This window comes from Arachis duranensis, chromosome 1 (genome assembly GCF_000817695.3).
Source record: "Arachis duranensis cultivar V14167 chromosome 1, aradu.V14167.gnm2.J7QH, whole genome shotgun sequence".
Lineage (NCBI taxonomy): Eukaryota > Viridiplantae > Streptophyta > Magnoliopsida > Fabales > Fabaceae > Arachis > Arachis duranensis.
In genome coordinates this window covers 69946108-69964536 of record NC_029772.3, presented here as the reverse complement: position 1 = coordinate 69964536, position 18429 = coordinate 69946108, and the positions used below count along the sequence as shown (strand labels likewise).

Sequence of the window (18429 nt, the reverse complement as noted above, 5' to 3'; positions counted from 1 at the left end):
TCTCAAGCAATAAATGCATACAAGGCTACTGAATTGTAATTAGAAATTTCAAGTGTAAATTATGTTCCCATTTGTTGTAAGCTTATTTTTCTCAAAAAAAATTTGCTTGTTCTTAATACTTACATCCTTCTTCCTAACCTTGTCCAGGATTTATCTGGCCGGCCACATTTAAGTTATAATTTGGATATCCCTACCTAGAGGGTTGGGACATATGATGCTCAGGTAGTGCATTTTCATTTGTTGTTTGTTCTTTAATTGTGAATAATTTTGAATAATTTTGTTGTTTGTTCTTTACTGAATTTGGAATCCTTAAAATATGATAGAATTGAAGTGAATTATTGTATGGAACTGAGAGCTTGGAATGATAATAATTTACAAATACAATTCATTTACAAATCATATTGTGTAATATCTCACTATCGCATAATACATAATTTTTCTGAATCTATTCATTTCCCATGAGTTGTAGTCAATTCTAAAGTGTTTAGGAATAAAATACATTTCCATTTATCCATTTACAGAGACATTGGTATCATTTGATTCCAGGGAGACTTATTGTGGATTTTGTCCCTGATGTGCATGTTGGAAGTTTGAAGTCCATTCTTTCTAATCACAAGCATAAATTTGTGGTAAATAGTGGATCTAGTCCTTACTTCTACATTCTATAAAGCTAAATGTATGTTATGGTATTTAGTTGGATGCTGAAGGTTATTTATATTATTTCTCTTGCTAGGTTGGGTAATATTTTTTCAATCCATTTCTCTTGCTAGATTTTTTTATTGAACTTTATGTATTGAGAAGAATAAAAACATGAATTAATTCAATAAAAATTGTTTTGCTTGTGTCTTTGCAGAAGCAAAAGATGGTCAATTCATGTCCTGCTGAGTATTATAGTTTATTGATCAGACAATAAATTACAATAGCTTTTATCTTTAATTTATTGATAATGTGTTATATTTTGTTAGATGAGATTGATGCTGATTTAGATCAAGGTGGTGGTGGTGGTAGTAGTAGTACATTTTATGCTGCACCGCTTGCATTTTCTAGTCCAAGTAGTGGAAATGAAGGTGATGATATCAATGACGCAAATCTGCAGCAAGTTATGGAGAATTTTGATGATTGATGACAAACTTGGATCATTTTGATGCTGCTATGTTATGTTTGATTGGTTGTTTTATTTTTTGACTTTTGAATTGTATTTAAATGAGATTATAACATTCTGGTTTATATAGTACTTTTAATTTGAATGATATTTTAAAGTTTACATTAGACTATAATTATATTTTTATATGTTTATTTATATTTTATTTATTATTTTATTATAAAATAGTTTTTTTTGGTTCAACCATAGTTGAATCGATTGAACTTATAAACCAATAAACCAGTAATCAAAATGGTTCGATGACCGGTTCGGTTTTTAGAACCTTGCAAGCAACACATATAGTCAAATTCATGAATATACTTACATTTGTGTACCGGTAACAACCGAAGAATTCTGTATCATAAATCCATTAAAAAGTACAATAGTCAATAGGGCATACCCAAAAAATCGGAACCCAAGAAGTAAAATTATGCTTACAGAGTTACCAATTAATCACGTTGACTAAGTTCTGGCTCTATCACAAGCCAGCCCTAATACATACCACAACAAGCTCTGGCAACTTCTGCCAAGCTGCTTCCTCGGTTTCTCCCAACTAGCACACTGCTGACTGCTGAGTGTTAACATGCCCCTCAATCAATTAGAATATCTGTATCTCTACATCTGTACACTATAAATGGCCTTTTTTTTTAAATTTAGACACATTGATCTTTACGTCTAAATACACTTTTAAAAACTCGGGTGAACGGACTGGCGAAGAAGCCGGTGTCACAACAAAAGGTGACATCGACTGACAAGAGGAAGGAAGTTGTTTTCACGAGTCACGACTGGCAGTGGCGACGCCGATCAGAACGCGGGCAGATTTGACGATGAGAAATTGAGAATTTAGAGCTCCTTCCACTTCAATTCGGTTACCTAATTTAACTAATTTCTCCGTACACAACTCCGTTTCCATTTTACGGCGTTTACCGCCATGGAAGCCACCGACGACGCAGAATCCCCCGCACCGATTGTACGAAACTCCTCACATCTTTCTTTATTTCCTCAATTTTATATCATTATTATTCTTAAATTGATCTAGCTGCAATATTTGATATAGTTGCATTAGGCAAAGAATTTGAGTAGGGTTCACTAGAATTTCCTTGTTTATATGAAGGTATTGGTAAGTGAACTGGTTTCCTTGCCACTGCACAAAGATATTAATATAGTGAATATGTATTTGATCAACCCTAGGTCAATCTGTATTGGTATACTGGAAATAATTTAGTAAATTGGGAAAAGCATTGATTTGGACCCATTTCCTTTTCTTCTAGGTTCCTGAAGATAACTATGAAATGTGTTTTCCTTCACCATCCTGAGTTCATTCAATTATTAGTTTCATTGATATTATCTAATTTCCTTTACCAGGCCTCCCCAAAGTTAGCGGGAACTGTTAACTGGGGTACAACAACTGTTATTGGAATATTTGCTGGCATGTTATACGGCGGTAGCAAGGAGGCAGCTGCTTCTGTTGTAAGTTCTGATTACAAGAGGCCTCGATTCCTTTTTCTTCATTTTTTCCCCACATATGGCTATGAGAGTGTTTTATGCTGAATACAAAACAGGGGTTACTGCTAACATCCAGACTACAATCATGGATTTCATTCTTTACATTATAGAATTCAATGTTGCGTGTAACTCCATGTATAAAAGTGATCTTCTTTTGCATACTGTTAGATGTGTCATGAATAACACTTTGGTGTTGATGTCGAAAGAATTTTTTTTTTTTTTGTGGATGCAGAGGATTTATTTTCCTTGAAAAACTACTTGTATATAACGCTAAGCTACCTTCCATAACATGGTAAGAAACTATTTAGAGTTAAATGTACTTGAACTTTATCTTTGATATTGTTTATTCATAATCCAAAAAATGTTAGAGTTTTTGCTCAATCCTTCTTGCTTGATGAGATTTATTTTCTTAGGGAACTAGTAACATCAGAAGGAAGGTGTAAACCAATCCATTAGTGTACCAAAATATGTCAAAAGATTGTCTAATCCCGTCAACAGGCTGGCATAAAGGTATACTTGATCCATTTGTAGGTTTTCAAGAGCTTAAGCTAGAAAGGCTGGAGTTGTTTTAATTGTTGAATTGCAATTGCAGTACAAAGAATAACTGAGTACTTACTTTCTTAAATGAATGCAAAGATGTTTCTGTTTTGTCACAATAGATAGTATATATCCTCTTTATTCATGTCATCTAATGTGAAGTTTCACTCTTTTCTACTGTTTGTATAAGCTTGTTTTCCTTTTAATGCATTGCTATGAAGTTGAGGAGATAAATACCTGACCCACTTCAATAATCAATAGATGGAATGAATGCTAATATCTGAAAGCAAAAATAAACCTTGCTAGCATTTTCTTTAGACAGAGAAACAAAACCCATGAACATAGTGCTATGGTTTATCTTTTCTTTGTTGATTAAACATTCTGTTGTCAAGTATGTGAAGGTGGAGGTTTTTATTCTTTATTATCCAATTTTAGTCATGGTATTTATAAGTTCCTAATGTTTTGCTAGAGCAAGGATGCAGAAGTGACATTGAAGCTTGGAAGTACAGAAGACAAACGTGAGCAATATCGTTTGATGAGAGATGCTATGGAGAAACGGTTCATTAGGGTTACACGGGGCTCAATAGTTGGAGGGGTACGCCTTGGAATGTTCACTGCTGCATTTTATGGCTTACAAAATCTACTTGCAGAGCAGCGAGGTGTGCATGATGTTTTTAATGTTGTTGGTGCTGGTTCAGCTACTGCTTCAGCTTTTGGTTTAATATGTAAGAAATGATACTCTGCCACTAGACTCTTTATAACATTGACTGAATCACAAAAACAATTCATTTTTCATTCATTTCATTGTATTAATAGATTGTTTCCCTTTTTAGTGCCAGGATCACTACGTTGGCGAGCTAGGAATATGATGCTAGGATCAGTTTTGGGAGCACCATTTTGCTTTCCTCTTGGTAGCACAGCTATATTTCTTGATACTTTGTCAGCTCAGATTGCTAATGTGACTTTTGCAGATACATAAGTTTCATATATAATATGTTGTTGAATATAATGCTGTTAGAAGCATCACTTGATGCTCAACCTGGTAGCAATCTCTCATATTCAACCAAGTTTTCACTATATTTGTTGAGAGTCTTGTCTCATGATACGTTGGCAGGTTGGCTCCATTTGAAGCTGATAGAAAAAGCTAATGAAGGGAATCAAGCTGCAAATGAAAACTTAGATAAGAGAGACATAAAAAGTGGTGTTAGTGCTGCAATCGAAAGGCTTGAAAGCAGTTTACACAAATGAAAGCTATTTGGCTACACAGGCATGCCTTCTTGTTTATATTTTTAAGGGTGGTCAAGTAATCATGCAATGGAGGATGTGACACCACTTGGAATGGAATGGCATTGATGTTCACTTAATAGGAGAAACAGTTGTATTAATTAAATAATTTCGTTGACCAAGTTGAGTCACACAGTTCTTCCATATGAAATTATAATGCTATTATTAGTTTGTTATTATGTTTAGTCTTGTTATTATGACTTATGAGGCTATTGTGGTATGAATAAAGTCTGTTGCAGTGCCAATAGTATCTTGAATGATAATCATCCCCCACCATTAGATTTTTGTGGGATTTTGGTTCAGGCTCTAAACTCCTAGTTTCTACCGTGTCTTGAGGCAAAATCATAGTGGTGAAATCTGCGACATTGATGTGGCCATTGACTTGTAAAAAAGTTTAAAGCTGTTTGCTGACAAAAGAAATATATGGAATTCTTATTCCATTCTTTTCTTTCGAACTGGTTTGGTGAAATTGCGGACATCTATTATGATCCAAATTAACTACCAGGTTTAAAAAAATATTAAACTGACCCCAACAATTAACTGTTCCTTTCCTTTTTTTTTCTGGAATTACAAGAACAGCATAAATTACAAGTTTATAATCACCTAAAAGGGTCTGCATGAAAAGAAAAACTGCTGACAAATTCTCAACCACGTACAGAAAAAGTCATTCCAACCAACTAAAATAATATTTTTTTATTTAATATGGATTAAATTCCTTTAGAATGAAAAAAAAATTAGTAAAATAAAATAAGAATTTAATTATGAAAAACACACATGATGATTACAGATTCAATAGCGATATAATTCCGTATTTATCAATTTTTTTTTAGAAAATATTTTTTCCTAGCACTGCATAGGCAGATGCGATTAAAATACGAGAATAGCAGTAAAAAATTTTCAACTAAAGAGCGAATATTTTCAGCTAATATAAACTTTTTAAAATTATTTTTTATTTTAATTCTAAATTCTAAACCTTTAACCTTATATTTTAATTTTTAAATGTTAAAAAATTAAAATAAAATACTAATTAATATTAACTAATTAAAAATTAATTCTTATATTTCTCAGTAAAAAATTATCTAAAAAAGCTACATGAAACTGCAATAAATATTTATGGGAATGCTGGAATCATACCCCTAATATTTGTGAGGGCACAACAGAGGGATCAAATTAATAATACAAAATTGCACCTAGCCAATGTCATAATAACATGAATAAAGTTCAACATCGAAACAAAATACTTAACTAATTCTAACCAAGTTGTTATAACAACTTTTTAAACCACGCATTTCTTTCTCTGTTTCTTTTTTCTTCTTCTCTTCTTCTTCATCTCTTCTTCTTCTTCTTCTTCCAAATTCGCGAATGCAGAATTCTTTTTCCAAATTCGCACACACAGATTCTTCATCTTCCTCAGTGTTGCGTCTTCTTCTTTTTCTTTTCCTTTTTTGTTATCGTCATCACCAATAACACCAATATTTTGCAAATATCTTTATTGGATCTGATTTTCTTTGATGGCATCATTAAATAATTTCGGTTCATTTTTTACTTTATTTTGGTTCATTTATGTTAATTGATGTTTATTTGACGCTATTGATAAGTATTGACCAAATCTTTTATTTCTTAAGTAATTTCGGTTCATTTAGATCCAGAAATAAATATGATGTGTTTTTGTTAATGATTGAATCTTATTGACTGGTTGTTCAAATCTAAACTAATTTCGGTTCATTTGTATGCCAATTGAGGTTCATTTGATGTTGTTGATAAGTATTGACCAAATTTTTTAGCTAAAAAGAATGAAATTATTCATTATCACTTTATTCAATTGTATTAGATTCTACTATATTTTATTCAATTAGTTCAGTTTTGAACAACCAATCAAAAAGACTCAATCATCAACAAAAACACATCGAATTCATTTATGGATTCAAATGAACCTCAAATAAACTAGAAAATAAATCGAAATTACTTAAGGAATAAAAAACTTGGTCAATACTTAACAACAACATCAAGTAAACTTCGGTTAATTCACAAACAAATCGAAATTAGTTCAGTTTTGAACAAACAGTAAAAAAGACTCAATTATCGACAAAAACACATCCAATTTATTCCTGGATCCAAATAAATCTCAATTAAACTAAGAAATAAACCGAAATTACTTAAGGAATAAAAAATTTGATCAATACTTATTAGCAGCATCAAGTGAACCTCAATTAACATACAAATGAACCGAAATTATTTTAGTTCTAAACAAATAGTAAAAAATACTCAATTATCAACAAAAACACATCGAATTCATTTCTGGATCTAAATGAACCTCAAATAAACTAGGAAATGAACCGAAATACAAGGAATAAAAACTTGGTCAATACTTAATAACAACATCAAATAAACATCAGTTAATTCACAAATGAGTCGAAATTAGTTCAATTTTGAACAAGCAGTCAAAAGTCTCAATCATCAACAAAAACACATCCAATTCATTACTGGATCCAAATAAATTTCAATTAAACTAAGAAATGAACCGAAATTACTTAAGGAATAAAAAATTTGATCAATACTTAATAACAGCATCAAGTGAATCTCAATTAACACACAAATGAACCGAAATTATTTTAGTTCTAAACAAACTGTCAAAAAGACTCAATCATCAACAAAAACGCATCGAATTCATTTCTGGATCCAAATGAACCTCAAATAAACTAGGAAATGAACCGAAATTATTTAAGGAATAAAAAACTTGGCTAATACTTAACAACAACATCAAGTAAACTTCAGTTAATTCACAAATAAATCGAAATTAATTTAGTTTTGAACAAGTAGTAAAAAAGACTCAATCATCAACAAAAACACATTGAATTCATTCCTAGATCCAAATAAATCTCAATTAAACTAAAAATTGAACCGAAATTACTTAAGGAATAAAAAATTTGATCAATACTTTTCAATAGCATCAAGTGAACCTCAATTAACACACAAATGAACCGAAATTATTTTAGTTCTAAACAAACATTCAAAAAGACTCAATTATTAACAAAACACATCGAATTCATTTATGGATCCAAATGAATCTCAAATAAACTAAGAAATAAACCAAAATTACTTAAGGAATAAAAAACTTGGTTAATACTTAACAACAACATCAAGTGAACCTCAGTTAATTCACAAATGAATCGAAATTAGTTCAATTTTGATCAAGTAGTAAAAAAGACTCAATTATCAACAAAAAAAACACATCCAATTCATTTTTGGATCCAAATAAATCTCAATCAAACTAAGAAATGAACCAAAATTACTTAAGGAATAAAAAATTTGATTAATACTTATCAGCAGCATCAGGTAAACCTCAATTAACACACAAACGAACCAAATTTATTTTAGTTCTAAACAAATAGTCAAAAAGACTCAATCATCAATAAAAACTCATCGAATTCATTTTTGGATCCAAATGAACCTCAAATAAACTAGGAAATGACTCGAAATTATTTAAGAAATAAAAAACTTGGTCAATACTAAACAACAACATCAAGTGAACTTCAGTTAATTCACAAACGAATCGAAATTAGTTCAGTTTTGAACAAGCAATAAAAAAGACTCAATCATCGACAAAAACACATCCAATTCATTCCTGGATCCAAATAAATCTCAATTAAACTAAGAAATAAACCAAAATTACTTAAGGAATAAAAAATTTGATCACTACTTATCAACAGCATCAAGTGAACCTCAATTAATACACAAATGAACCGAAATTATTTTAGTTCTAAACAAACAATAAAAAAGACTCAATTATCAACAAAAACACATCGAATTCATTTCTGAATCCAAATGAACATCAAATAAGTTAGGAAATGAACTGAAATTACTTAAGGAATAAAAAACTTGGTCAATACTTAACAACAACATCAAGTGAACCTCAATTAATTCACAAATGAGTCAAAATTAGTACAATTTTGAACAATCAGTCAAAAAGATTCAATTATCAACAAAAATACATCCAATTCATTCCTGAATCTAAATAAATCTCGATTAAACTAAGAAATGAATCAAAATTACTTAAAGAATAAAAAATTTGATCAATACTTATCATCAGCATAAAGTGAACCTCAATTAACACACAACCGAACCAAAATTATTTTATTTCTAAACAAACAATCAAAACGACTCAATCATCAATAAAAATACATCAAATTCATTTCTAGATCCAAATGAATCTCAATTAAAAGAAAAAAAATACAGCAACAATAGCAATAAAAGAATGATGATTGAGAGAAATAAGCGAAGAAGAAACGCAAAAAAGAAGGAAGAACGCGAAGAAGAAAAAACGCGAAGACAAAAATGAAGACGATGAAAGATGTGTTGCGTTATTGAAACGCATGTGTATACACAGTGTAATGAAAGTAGTTTTTGTTAAATTTGGGCCAACTTGATTGGACTTGGTTACCAAAAACATTTGGATGTGTAAGTGGACTGTAATAACATTAAGTAACCGTACATACAGAAAAACCTAACCAAATTCGTAAATATCAACAAATAACTAAAGGAACAACGGAAACAACGGAAATGGCAGCCGCATAGCGCTCTTCATCTGCCCACTGCAACGACAAGTTTTGCTCATTTGTCATGGTTGACATCAAAAAGCCACCAGTGTCTCTACTTCACCCACCACAGGGTCCCCCTGAACTTGTGTTTGTCAGTTGTGCAGCTTCAGCAAATAAATCAAATAAAATACTGTGTTGTTCTTAGCCTGCAAACACCAAGGAATCAACCTTAGAATCTACGAAATTAAAGGAAAATCTTTTGATTAAATATAACTGACTAGGTTCGTTCCATAGAGATCCACCATGTTTTCATTGCGGCTACAACTATCCAACTATCTCTGCCTGATAGGGAAAAATCATGGATGTATTATTATCTAATTTGTACCCAACAAGAGTAAAAGTCTATCTAGGCATAACTGGAGTCAACAAATAGCTTTTTTTGGCCAGGCTCAATCTTGTAAGTAATTATGACTGAAAAAAGAACCTCCGGTCAAATCTTTTACCAACTACATTTCAGTATAGAATGGCCAATCTAATAATAACCAAGTCTCATTCTATTAGAAAATGTGGCCAGTGTTAATAAAGAGTTAACCTTTCTGGCACACTCAAGAGTAGAAGTGACATTAAAGCAATATTTCTCATATCGAACAGGTGATATGAAAGAAATTACCATTCATTTGGTTAGGCAATGCACCCTCTTGCACTTTCTTTCCCATTCTTTTTACTGCTGCAGCTGAACCATAAACATTGTTAATAATGATACTGAAAAGAGAATCCTCTGTCCACGGATAATTTTAACAAAATGCTGGGTAGCTTTCCTCCTAAAACTATCACACAAAGGGTATGCTAATGCAACTATGCATCATGGTATAGTCACCAGGCAGACGATGCACCTTTATTGCAGACAATCATACCTTTAAATCTTCTTTTCTTATTAGCTCTCCTTCTCTTCCTCTCTTCCTTTGTAAGCTCTGTTTCTTCCTTAATATCACCTTTGCCTTCAAACACCTCCTCCGGAGCCAGCATAGCTGCATCTGAGACAGCCACAGGTGCAATCTGCCCATGGAAAGTGTATCACATTGTAAGACACTAGTAGCTGGAAGAAGCAGAAATTAAATTGATATTGCAAGGTAATAGCTCTTTACTTCTTCCATTGCCAGAGCAGGCACATTAATTTGAACAGACATGTCCTCTATAACCTGCCAAGTTCAACACAAGCCAATTAAGACGACAAAAAATAGCTAGTGATCTGCATATCTATCAAGGGCAACCTGCAGTATGATATAATACCGGTTTTGGAGCAAAACTGAAATGAGCAAGGGCGTCCAATTTCAGTCCAAGTTTCTTGAATAATACGCTTGCCTGATCACAAATAAAAGGCATTCAATAGAACACATCAGAATTCAGAAAAAAGAAAAATTACCAAGTAATGGAAGCAGAAAATAATGTAAAGCAATTGAGACTTCCACCTGTTGCTTCTGTTCATCTCTGAATGACAATGGTGCAGAAGTGGGGTCCTCCTTCTCAACATACTCTTGCTGTCCACATGCAAAAACAGTAACTAAAGGTCAATTTTTTATGTCGAGACATTAAGAATTGAAAATAGCAAAAGAAATACAGACCTCATAAATTTCTGCAAGACCCTTCTTGCTTTTAGTGTCATCCTGTAATCATCACCAACATGATTTGCCCAAGTAAGCAACATAAACTAATATAGCTGGATAAGAAGCCGAACCCCATATATTTATTTCAGAAAATGAAGGCTTACCAATTCTTTAACTTCCCGTGGCACTTTAGATGGCAATTTAGGAGCTCTTTGGACATCATTAAAATTCCCCTATAATATACAAAAATCCAAATTAAAAAACCACATATATTGTAGACCATTTGCAAATCCCACCAGCTCACTCATTAATGGTTCATAGTCTCTCAATTATCATCTTAAAATACCCAGCTTTTTAGAGATAGTCAATATATTTATCACCATTCAAATATCTGCTTCCACCCTTGTGGAGATAACAAGGTGCGTTATAGTATAAGTCTGAGACCAAATAACTTCAACACGTTAACTTACCTCAGTGATCCTTTTCTTGATCATATCCTCAATTGAAGCTGTAACCTCCTCAGTGATTACAGGAGCAGGTCTGACATTATGCTCAAAGTCTAGATCAACCTCCAATGCACTATTCTTGGGTCTCTTTGCAGCAGTTACCTGTTATAGAATCGGGAAAGAATAATCTCATCCATAGATTGACAAAGATGGACTGTAAATTCATTAAACAAAATGTCAGGTTGTGAATAAGGGGCTCTTGTATTACCTCACCCTGCATAGTCCAGGTTTTCGGCTCTAAGTTAGCTTTCTCCATCTGCTCTATCTTCGAATGAATTTTCTCCAGTTGCTTTTGATGAGTAGAAGCAGTCCCTTTATTCTATATGCACAAATAAAAATTAGAATATAAATTATTTTAAAATTAATCTCATCGTGGATGTGGGTGTTTCTGTGAGTGTATAAAGAATGTTGTACTTGTTTCTTAAATTCCATATCATCATCTTCCTCATCGGAACCTTCAGATTCCTGATGCAATTGAGCTTTCATTTTTTTTGAGTATTTTCCCTTATCTCCAAAGAAGTCTTCATACCTAAAAGGCAATGGACCCAAAAGATAAACTTAGAATGCCAATATTATGCAAAACATCTAGATTGGTAAGTCTACCATGATTTCATGGGTTTATTTTTTTCTCTTGTTTCTTTTAATTTTTTCATTCTTTTTTATTATTTTATTAAATAAATGTTACTTTGTTTTTCCAAATAAGTGACAAACATACTTCTATCCGGAAGGCACGGTGAGAGAGCAAAGGGTAGTGTGAAGAGTGATACTCTTAAACAGAAAATATGCAGAGGAAACGTAAACTAGAGAAGAGAGATTAGACATGAACTTTGTGAATTCAATGAGCGATACAATTGCATTAAAGTGTATCTTCCCTTTACACCAGAGAGTCTCTATTTATAATAGAAGTCCCCGAAGACATGTTACCCAAGAAATCAGAACAGAAAGCTCAACATCTAACAAACTAATTTGAACTGAAGTTTGTTTTCTTGAGACTTTTCTTGAACACTATCTTTACTATTCTCAACAGGTAGGGGAGACAAGTGGCATTTAGTAGTAACCCGGACTACTGAGCAAGTAACTAAAACCTATTTTGAGATAAAGCAATTTGGAATTTGGACGGGAAATATTTTAGTTTAATTACAATTCGGAAGTGTTATGTAGCACTAGAGGTAGTCCCTTTAGTTACATGCAAGAGATAGATAGATTCAAAGAGTTGCAAAATTGACCAGCAGCTGCGAGCCAGTTGCATAATACATGATTGATAACAACACTTGAAGGAAACCATTAAAGCAAATCTATCACAGACAACCCAAAGAATAAATACATGGTAAATAGTGATAAGTTAAATACTGAAAACCTAAGCAAGAGTTATAAACTGCTCATCCCAACCACAGTGCTCAAGAGTCAAGAAGACACCATAGAAGAGATCCACACCTAAGGATGAAAAATATATAATATCCTACAAAAATTACTAGGCATAAAGGAAATATGGGGCTCCTATGACTCAAGAGTTAATGGTAAAGGGCATCAATTAGCTAACTTGATTTCCTTCGGATTCCTCAAGCTGCAATTAAGGTTAATTACAATGTAAATGAAAAAACTCCAGTTCACCTTGATCAAAGTATTTTCAATTTCAGTTTTGCAGATTATTTTTTAAAATAAAAATTCAGTTTTGTAAACTAAAAAAAAGGGAAATAGAAGGTAAAGGAACCAAAATATTTTCAACTTTGCAGATTTTTCCCTTTTTAATTTTATCCTTTTTTTATTGTTTTGTAGATTAAAAAGGAAGGGAATAGAACACTATGCTAACACTCAGCAGCAAATGGAAATTCCATGTTTCACACCCAGCCAGCATGGACTCATGGTCTACCAAGTGCCAACAAACTATTCAGCTTAGAAGAAGCTGATCCAGAATTTACAAACTAGTACCAGGCTTGGGTAAACAGGATTAGTTATCATTTAAAATGTGATTTTCTTTGCAGTAAATGCAATCAACGTGGACTAATGCAGGTAAAACAGTTGAAACAAAGGAGAATATATGCATGTAACCTTCAAAGTATGAAGGTAACAAAGTTAACTGACTAATTTTCTGCATCATCAGCTGAAGATAATTTGGGTTTTGAGGCTTGATTGCTCCACAAGTTAATCAGGCAATTTTATATCATATTGTCAAGTGACAAGCATTAAACATTAAAATAAAACATACTTTATACTTACTAGTTACTACAATAGGTATAGAAGTCCTACCAACTTTTGCCAGATCATGACACAAGAATTTTATTTAGGAATAATGTGGAAAATAGATCATTAAGATTAAATACAAAAATTTAAAGCTTTTATCTGTGCATTTCTTTTGGCCCATTAGTGAAATGACAGATTCAGTTATATCATGATCCAAACCAATCATTTGGGTTCTCATGTAAGGAAAAGAATAAACACCTTGCATTTTCCATGTCCCCTGCTGCATCTTCGTCGCCAAATCCAAACTCAGCATCCTATGTAGACATAATAGAACAAAGTCAGAAACGATTGATCTAAAAACCAATTAAAACAATAAACAAGCAAACCGGATAGGCAGATACCAAGAACTGAACTTTATCAATATGCAGTTAGCAGTAACAATCATTTATGCAACAAATAACAAGATAAAATAAACCAACAAAAACCAATAGCTTCCAGACTATATGCATTCTAGCAGCTACACATAGCTCCAAAATTGGCTTGGTTCCAAGATGTAGAATCTATGTTGAATCACCATTTGGCAGGATTACAAGGACTTGGACCTACCTTTTTCTTTATTTAAATTTCTAATACATAATTTTACATAGGAGTATCAATAACTAGTTATTTTGTTAATAACCACTTGCATTTTCTGCCGAATTCTTAATTCAATGTAAAGACGGTTTTCAGTGCTGGTTATCCAGTTACAGAAGCCACCGATAGGATTTCACTCTCGCGTCTCTCTAAAATTACAGTCATGGTTAAATCTTGGTTTTTATAATTATCAGTCACACGGACAGAGAGAATAGAAAACGAAAACTACACTAATAACACACTAACCTCATCACTTTCCTCCTCCTCCTCCTCCTCCTCCTCGCCATCATCATCATCTTCAGTGTTTTCCTCATCATCAGCACCCTTCTTACCTCTCGTGTCTTCCTCGGCTTTCTCAAAATTCTCCTCCTCCTTCTCTAGGTACTTAGCCAATTCATCTATCTTCAAGAACTTATCCTCAATTCTACCATCACCAGCTTCACCATCTTCACCTTTCTCCTCCTCATCCTCCCCCTCGCTCTCTTCTTCATTGTCACTCTCTCGACCCTGCTCTTCGTCTTCATCCTCGATATCCATCCCCTCTTCTCCTCCCTTCCCCTCACCTTCTTCATCATCCTCCAATTCCTCATCAAAACCGTCGCTTTCCTCCACCCAATCCTCTCGTTGCTCCTTCTCCACTTTCTTCCCCAAAGGAACCTTCAGCTTCGAAATCTCCTCAGGATTTTTGGCAAAGTGCTTCACCTGGCGGCGGAGGGAGGACAGAAGAGGCTGCGATTGGAGATCGATCTGCTGCCATATCTGTTCGGCGTCGAAACCATCGATGAGGAGCTGATCGAGCGGCGATTTCGGACAGAAAGGTCTGAGGGCGGAGAAGAGGTGGCGCGACGCCGCACGAGCAGTTTCCGAGAGGGCGGGGTTGGGTGCAAGGAGTGAAGGTTGGAATGTTGCTATAAGACGCCGTAGGGCTTCTTCGCCGGCGTCTTTTGAGTCTGCCATGGGTGAGTGCAGTAAGAAGAAAAGTAACCAAAGAATGATGGCGGGGAATGTGTTTAGGGTTTTAGGAAGCTAGGAATTGACTAAAAGCCGAAAACTCAATATCCTAATTAAAAAAAATTATATATAAATTAAAATATATTTTAGTTATTTACAAAAGATAATTTTTACTTAAATTTCATAAATATTTATATTTGTCTTCATATTTTTTAAGTGATAGGTCGAAATATAAATCTGAATCTGTTCATTTTCTTATAAATAATAAAAAAATAGAAGAAATGAGAATGTTTATTTCTTTTTATTTTTAAACATCAAACTACAAAAATAATTAATAAACAAAATAGGAAAATATAAAAATCGTGTACCTGAAAAAAATCTTCGTAATTATTTATACATATTCTTATTTTAATAACTTTTTGAATCTTCAAAAACGGTCAGATTTATCTATTCTATTATATAAAAATCGAATGTCTGCACTTAATGATGGAGCTGACGTAGCATGCTCTGGAGAGTGTTTCCAACTCATTCAATATAATTTATTACCATGACTTAATTATATCAGCTAATTGATTTGATCAGATATTTAAATATTAATATAATTTATTATAATATATATTACTTAATTAATTTTACTACATTAATTATAATTTGTTATATTAGTTAATTAATTTATTCATTTATAAAGTCTGAAATAAAATAAATAATTTATTGTTTATTCTAATTGAATTCATTAAATTTAATTATACATTATATACGAATTAATAATAATTTGTAAATCACTTTATATTATATATGTATTAACAAAATATTATATACATCTTAATGTGTTAATTAAATATTATATACGCACAGAAAAATAAATACAAAGATGATTTATATAATATTAATATTATTATATTAGCACGGTACCAAATTACAATAATGATTTATATTAGCACAGTATTTTTTTTGTTTTGATATCATATAGTATTGATCATGATAATATTATTATATAGTATTATATAAACTTTCTAATATTAGTATAGAAAATTGGAAAATTATTCCTTATGGCAATCATTCTTAGTGGAATAGCGTGTCTTTTATATAGTATTGATAATTGTTGCTTAATTTAAAGTAATTGTATGTTGGTATCCTAAATTTATTTTCAATAATGACCTAAATAGATAAATCTAATTGAATTGAATGATTATATAAAATATTTTATATTATTAATATACTAAAATTAAATTTATTTTTTGGTACCAAATTTTATAGGTAAATTTTATACAAGATTAAGTTATTTTTTTATTTGTTTTATCTATGTTACTTTATTTAATTTTAAGTAGCGTCACATTTACAATTACCGCCAGTATGATATTTTATAAAATATGAAAATCAATTTTTTTTATAATTTAAATATCAATGTTTGAATAGAAGAACTTAACAGACGAGAGAGAGAGAGGGGGGGAGAAATTTACCTAGAGAAAAAAAAACTCGCATGAGAATGGTGGCGACGGGCTCAACAACAACGATAACGAGATGAGTAGCGATGATGACATAAGTTGTGAACAGTGACGGACCCAGAAAAATTTAGTAATGGAGACAAAAATATAATAAAATTTAGGTCTAGATATTTTTTTTGTTTCCCACGATATTCAAAAGTTAAGGACTAATCCGTCATGAATTTGAATTCCATTTAAGAATCTACAATTGGCTGGCAACGAGTTGCTATACATACGAGACAGAATTCGAACCCTCAATACTTATTTAAACTGACGACTAAGTCGATCACTTGATCAATCTAAATTGGTTTAGATATATTCAAAATTTAAAATTAGAACTATCTAATACATATTGATAAGAACTAGAAATATACACATAAGCATTATTATAATATTTAAAATAATAAAAATATAATTTCATATGCATAATATAATATTTAAAATAACAAAAAATATTTATAAGGACCTTTTTTATTTTTAATATGATTAAATATTATTTTTTATATATATATTATGTTACTTTATTTAATTTTAAGTAGCGTCATATTTACAATTACCGCCAGTATGATATTTTATAAAATATGAAAATCAATTTTTTTTATAATTTAAATATCAATGTTTGAAAAGAGGAACTTAACAGACGAGAGAGAGAAGAAAATTTACCTAGAGAAAAAAAACTCGCATGAGAATGGTGGCGACTGGCTCAACAACAACGGTAACGGGATGAGCAGCGATGATGACATAAGCTGTGAACAGTGACGGACCCAGAAAAATTTAGTAATGGGGACAAAAATATAATAAAATTTAGGTATAGATATTTTTTTTGCTTCCCACAATACTCAACAAGTTAAGGACAAATCCGTCATGAATTTGAATTTCATTTAAAAATCTACAATTGGCTGGCAACGATTTGCTATACATACGAGACAGAATTCGAACCCTCAATACTTACTTAAGCGAATGACTAAGTTGATCACTTGGCCAATCTAAATTGGTTTAGATATATTCAAAATTTAAAATTAAAACTATCTAATATATATTGATAAGAATTAGAAATATACACACAATCATTATTATAATATTTAAAATAATAAAAATATAATTTCATACGCATAGCATAATATTTAAAATAACAAAAAATATTGATAAGGACTTTTTTTTAACATGACTAAATATTATTTTATATATATTTTTAAACAATTATTTTACTTATTTGTCAAATCTACTTATTATAATTTTTATAGTATAAATAAAATTTTTAACCAAAATAATTACAGTATATTAATACATAGATAATATATTTTTTTATCTTAAACAATTTTTAAAAAATCACTAATAATTTAAGTTGTATTTAATTAGAAAATTAAGTTTTAATTTAATTATTAATTAATTAACTAATATAATATAATTAATTATCACTAATTTTTGAGTGTATTTATTTATTTTTCATACTAAATCAAATTTAACAATATAATTATTATTATGTGTTAAGTTTAACAAAATATTTTTTAACATAAAATACAAAAGAACTATTTATATTTTATTTTGAGACAAATATAATATAATAAGTGGTATATATGTATATAAGTATTATTTTATTTTAAAATTTGTGGGGGCAAATGCCCCCTTTATATTAAACGTGGATCCGTCTCTGGCTGTGAAGGAAGATGGGAGTTGTGAATAGGTAAGCGGTGATGGACTCAGCAACAATATGACAGGAGCTATGCGGTTTTTTGTGAAGAAGTCGAGAAGAAGAAGATTTTAGGTGAGGATGATTGAGTTTATCTTGCATGGCTATAGAGTATAGACTGAAGCTATGAATCATGTGTGATGTGAGGCAAATCCTAATTCTTAAAAAGTGTTTATATGTATATATTTGGGGCAGATACACCTTAAACCCGACGATACCTATCTTGAGCAAAATCTGCCCCGACTCGAGTCAAGTTTTACCCTTTCATCCGGGTATGGACAGGTCCGATACCTGCGTATTTGAAAACTCCTGCCAAGTCTAACCACGTATTGATACTCCTTTTATTAAGGGTTTATCGCTAGCCAAAGAATTGA

The 18429-nt window shown here is 31.6% G+C and overlaps 2 protein-coding genes across 5 annotated transcripts; one reads left to right on the top strand and one right to left on the bottom strand.

The window, feature by feature from the left end:
- The first annotated feature begins 1557 nt into the window (after window positions 1-1557).
- LOC107494691 (uncharacterized) lies at window positions 1558-4713 on the top strand. 2 transcript variants are annotated; one of them, XM_016115733.3, is made up of 5 exons: window positions 1568-2111; window positions 2507-2611; window positions 3654-3909; window positions 4018-4095; window positions 4299-4647. In XM_016115733.3, the coding sequence occupies exons 1-5, from the start codon at window positions 2073-2075 to the stop codon at window positions 4430-4432; spliced, it is 612 nt and encodes a 203-aa protein (XP_015971219.1). In that variant the 5' UTR covers window positions 1568-2072; the 3' UTR covers window positions 4433-4647. The 2 variants fall into 2 exon arrangements, with proteins under 2 accessions (XP_020998121.1, XP_015971219.1); XM_021142462.2 differs by lacking the exon at window positions 2507-2611 and having other exon boundaries at window positions 1558-2111; window positions 4299-4713.
- A 4142-nt stretch (window positions 4714-8855) lies between these two features.
- Window positions 8856-14978, bottom strand: LOC107494670 (M phase phosphoprotein 10). 3 transcript variants are annotated; one of them, XM_016115720.2, is made up of 13 exons: window positions 14177-14978; window positions 13556-13611; window positions 11531-11645; window positions 11325-11435; window positions 11081-11218; window positions 10775-10843; window positions 10629-10670; window positions 10476-10544; window positions 10297-10368; window positions 10152-10205; window positions 9921-10062; window positions 9677-9739; window positions 8856-9212 (listed from the first exon to the last, which is right to left on the bottom strand). In XM_016115720.2, exons 1-13 carry the CDS (start codon window positions 14885-14887, stop codon window positions 9208-9210), a joined length of 1647 nt encoding a protein of 548 aa, XP_015971206.1. In that variant the 5' UTR covers window positions 14888-14978; the 3' UTR covers window positions 8856-9207. The 3 variants fall into 3 exon arrangements, with proteins under 3 accessions (XP_015971206.1, XP_052108241.1, XP_052108243.1); XM_052252281.1 differs by having other exon boundaries at window positions 9677-9733; XM_052252283.1 differs by having other exon boundaries at window positions 9677-9730.
- Window positions 14979-18429: the final 3451 nt, after the last annotated feature.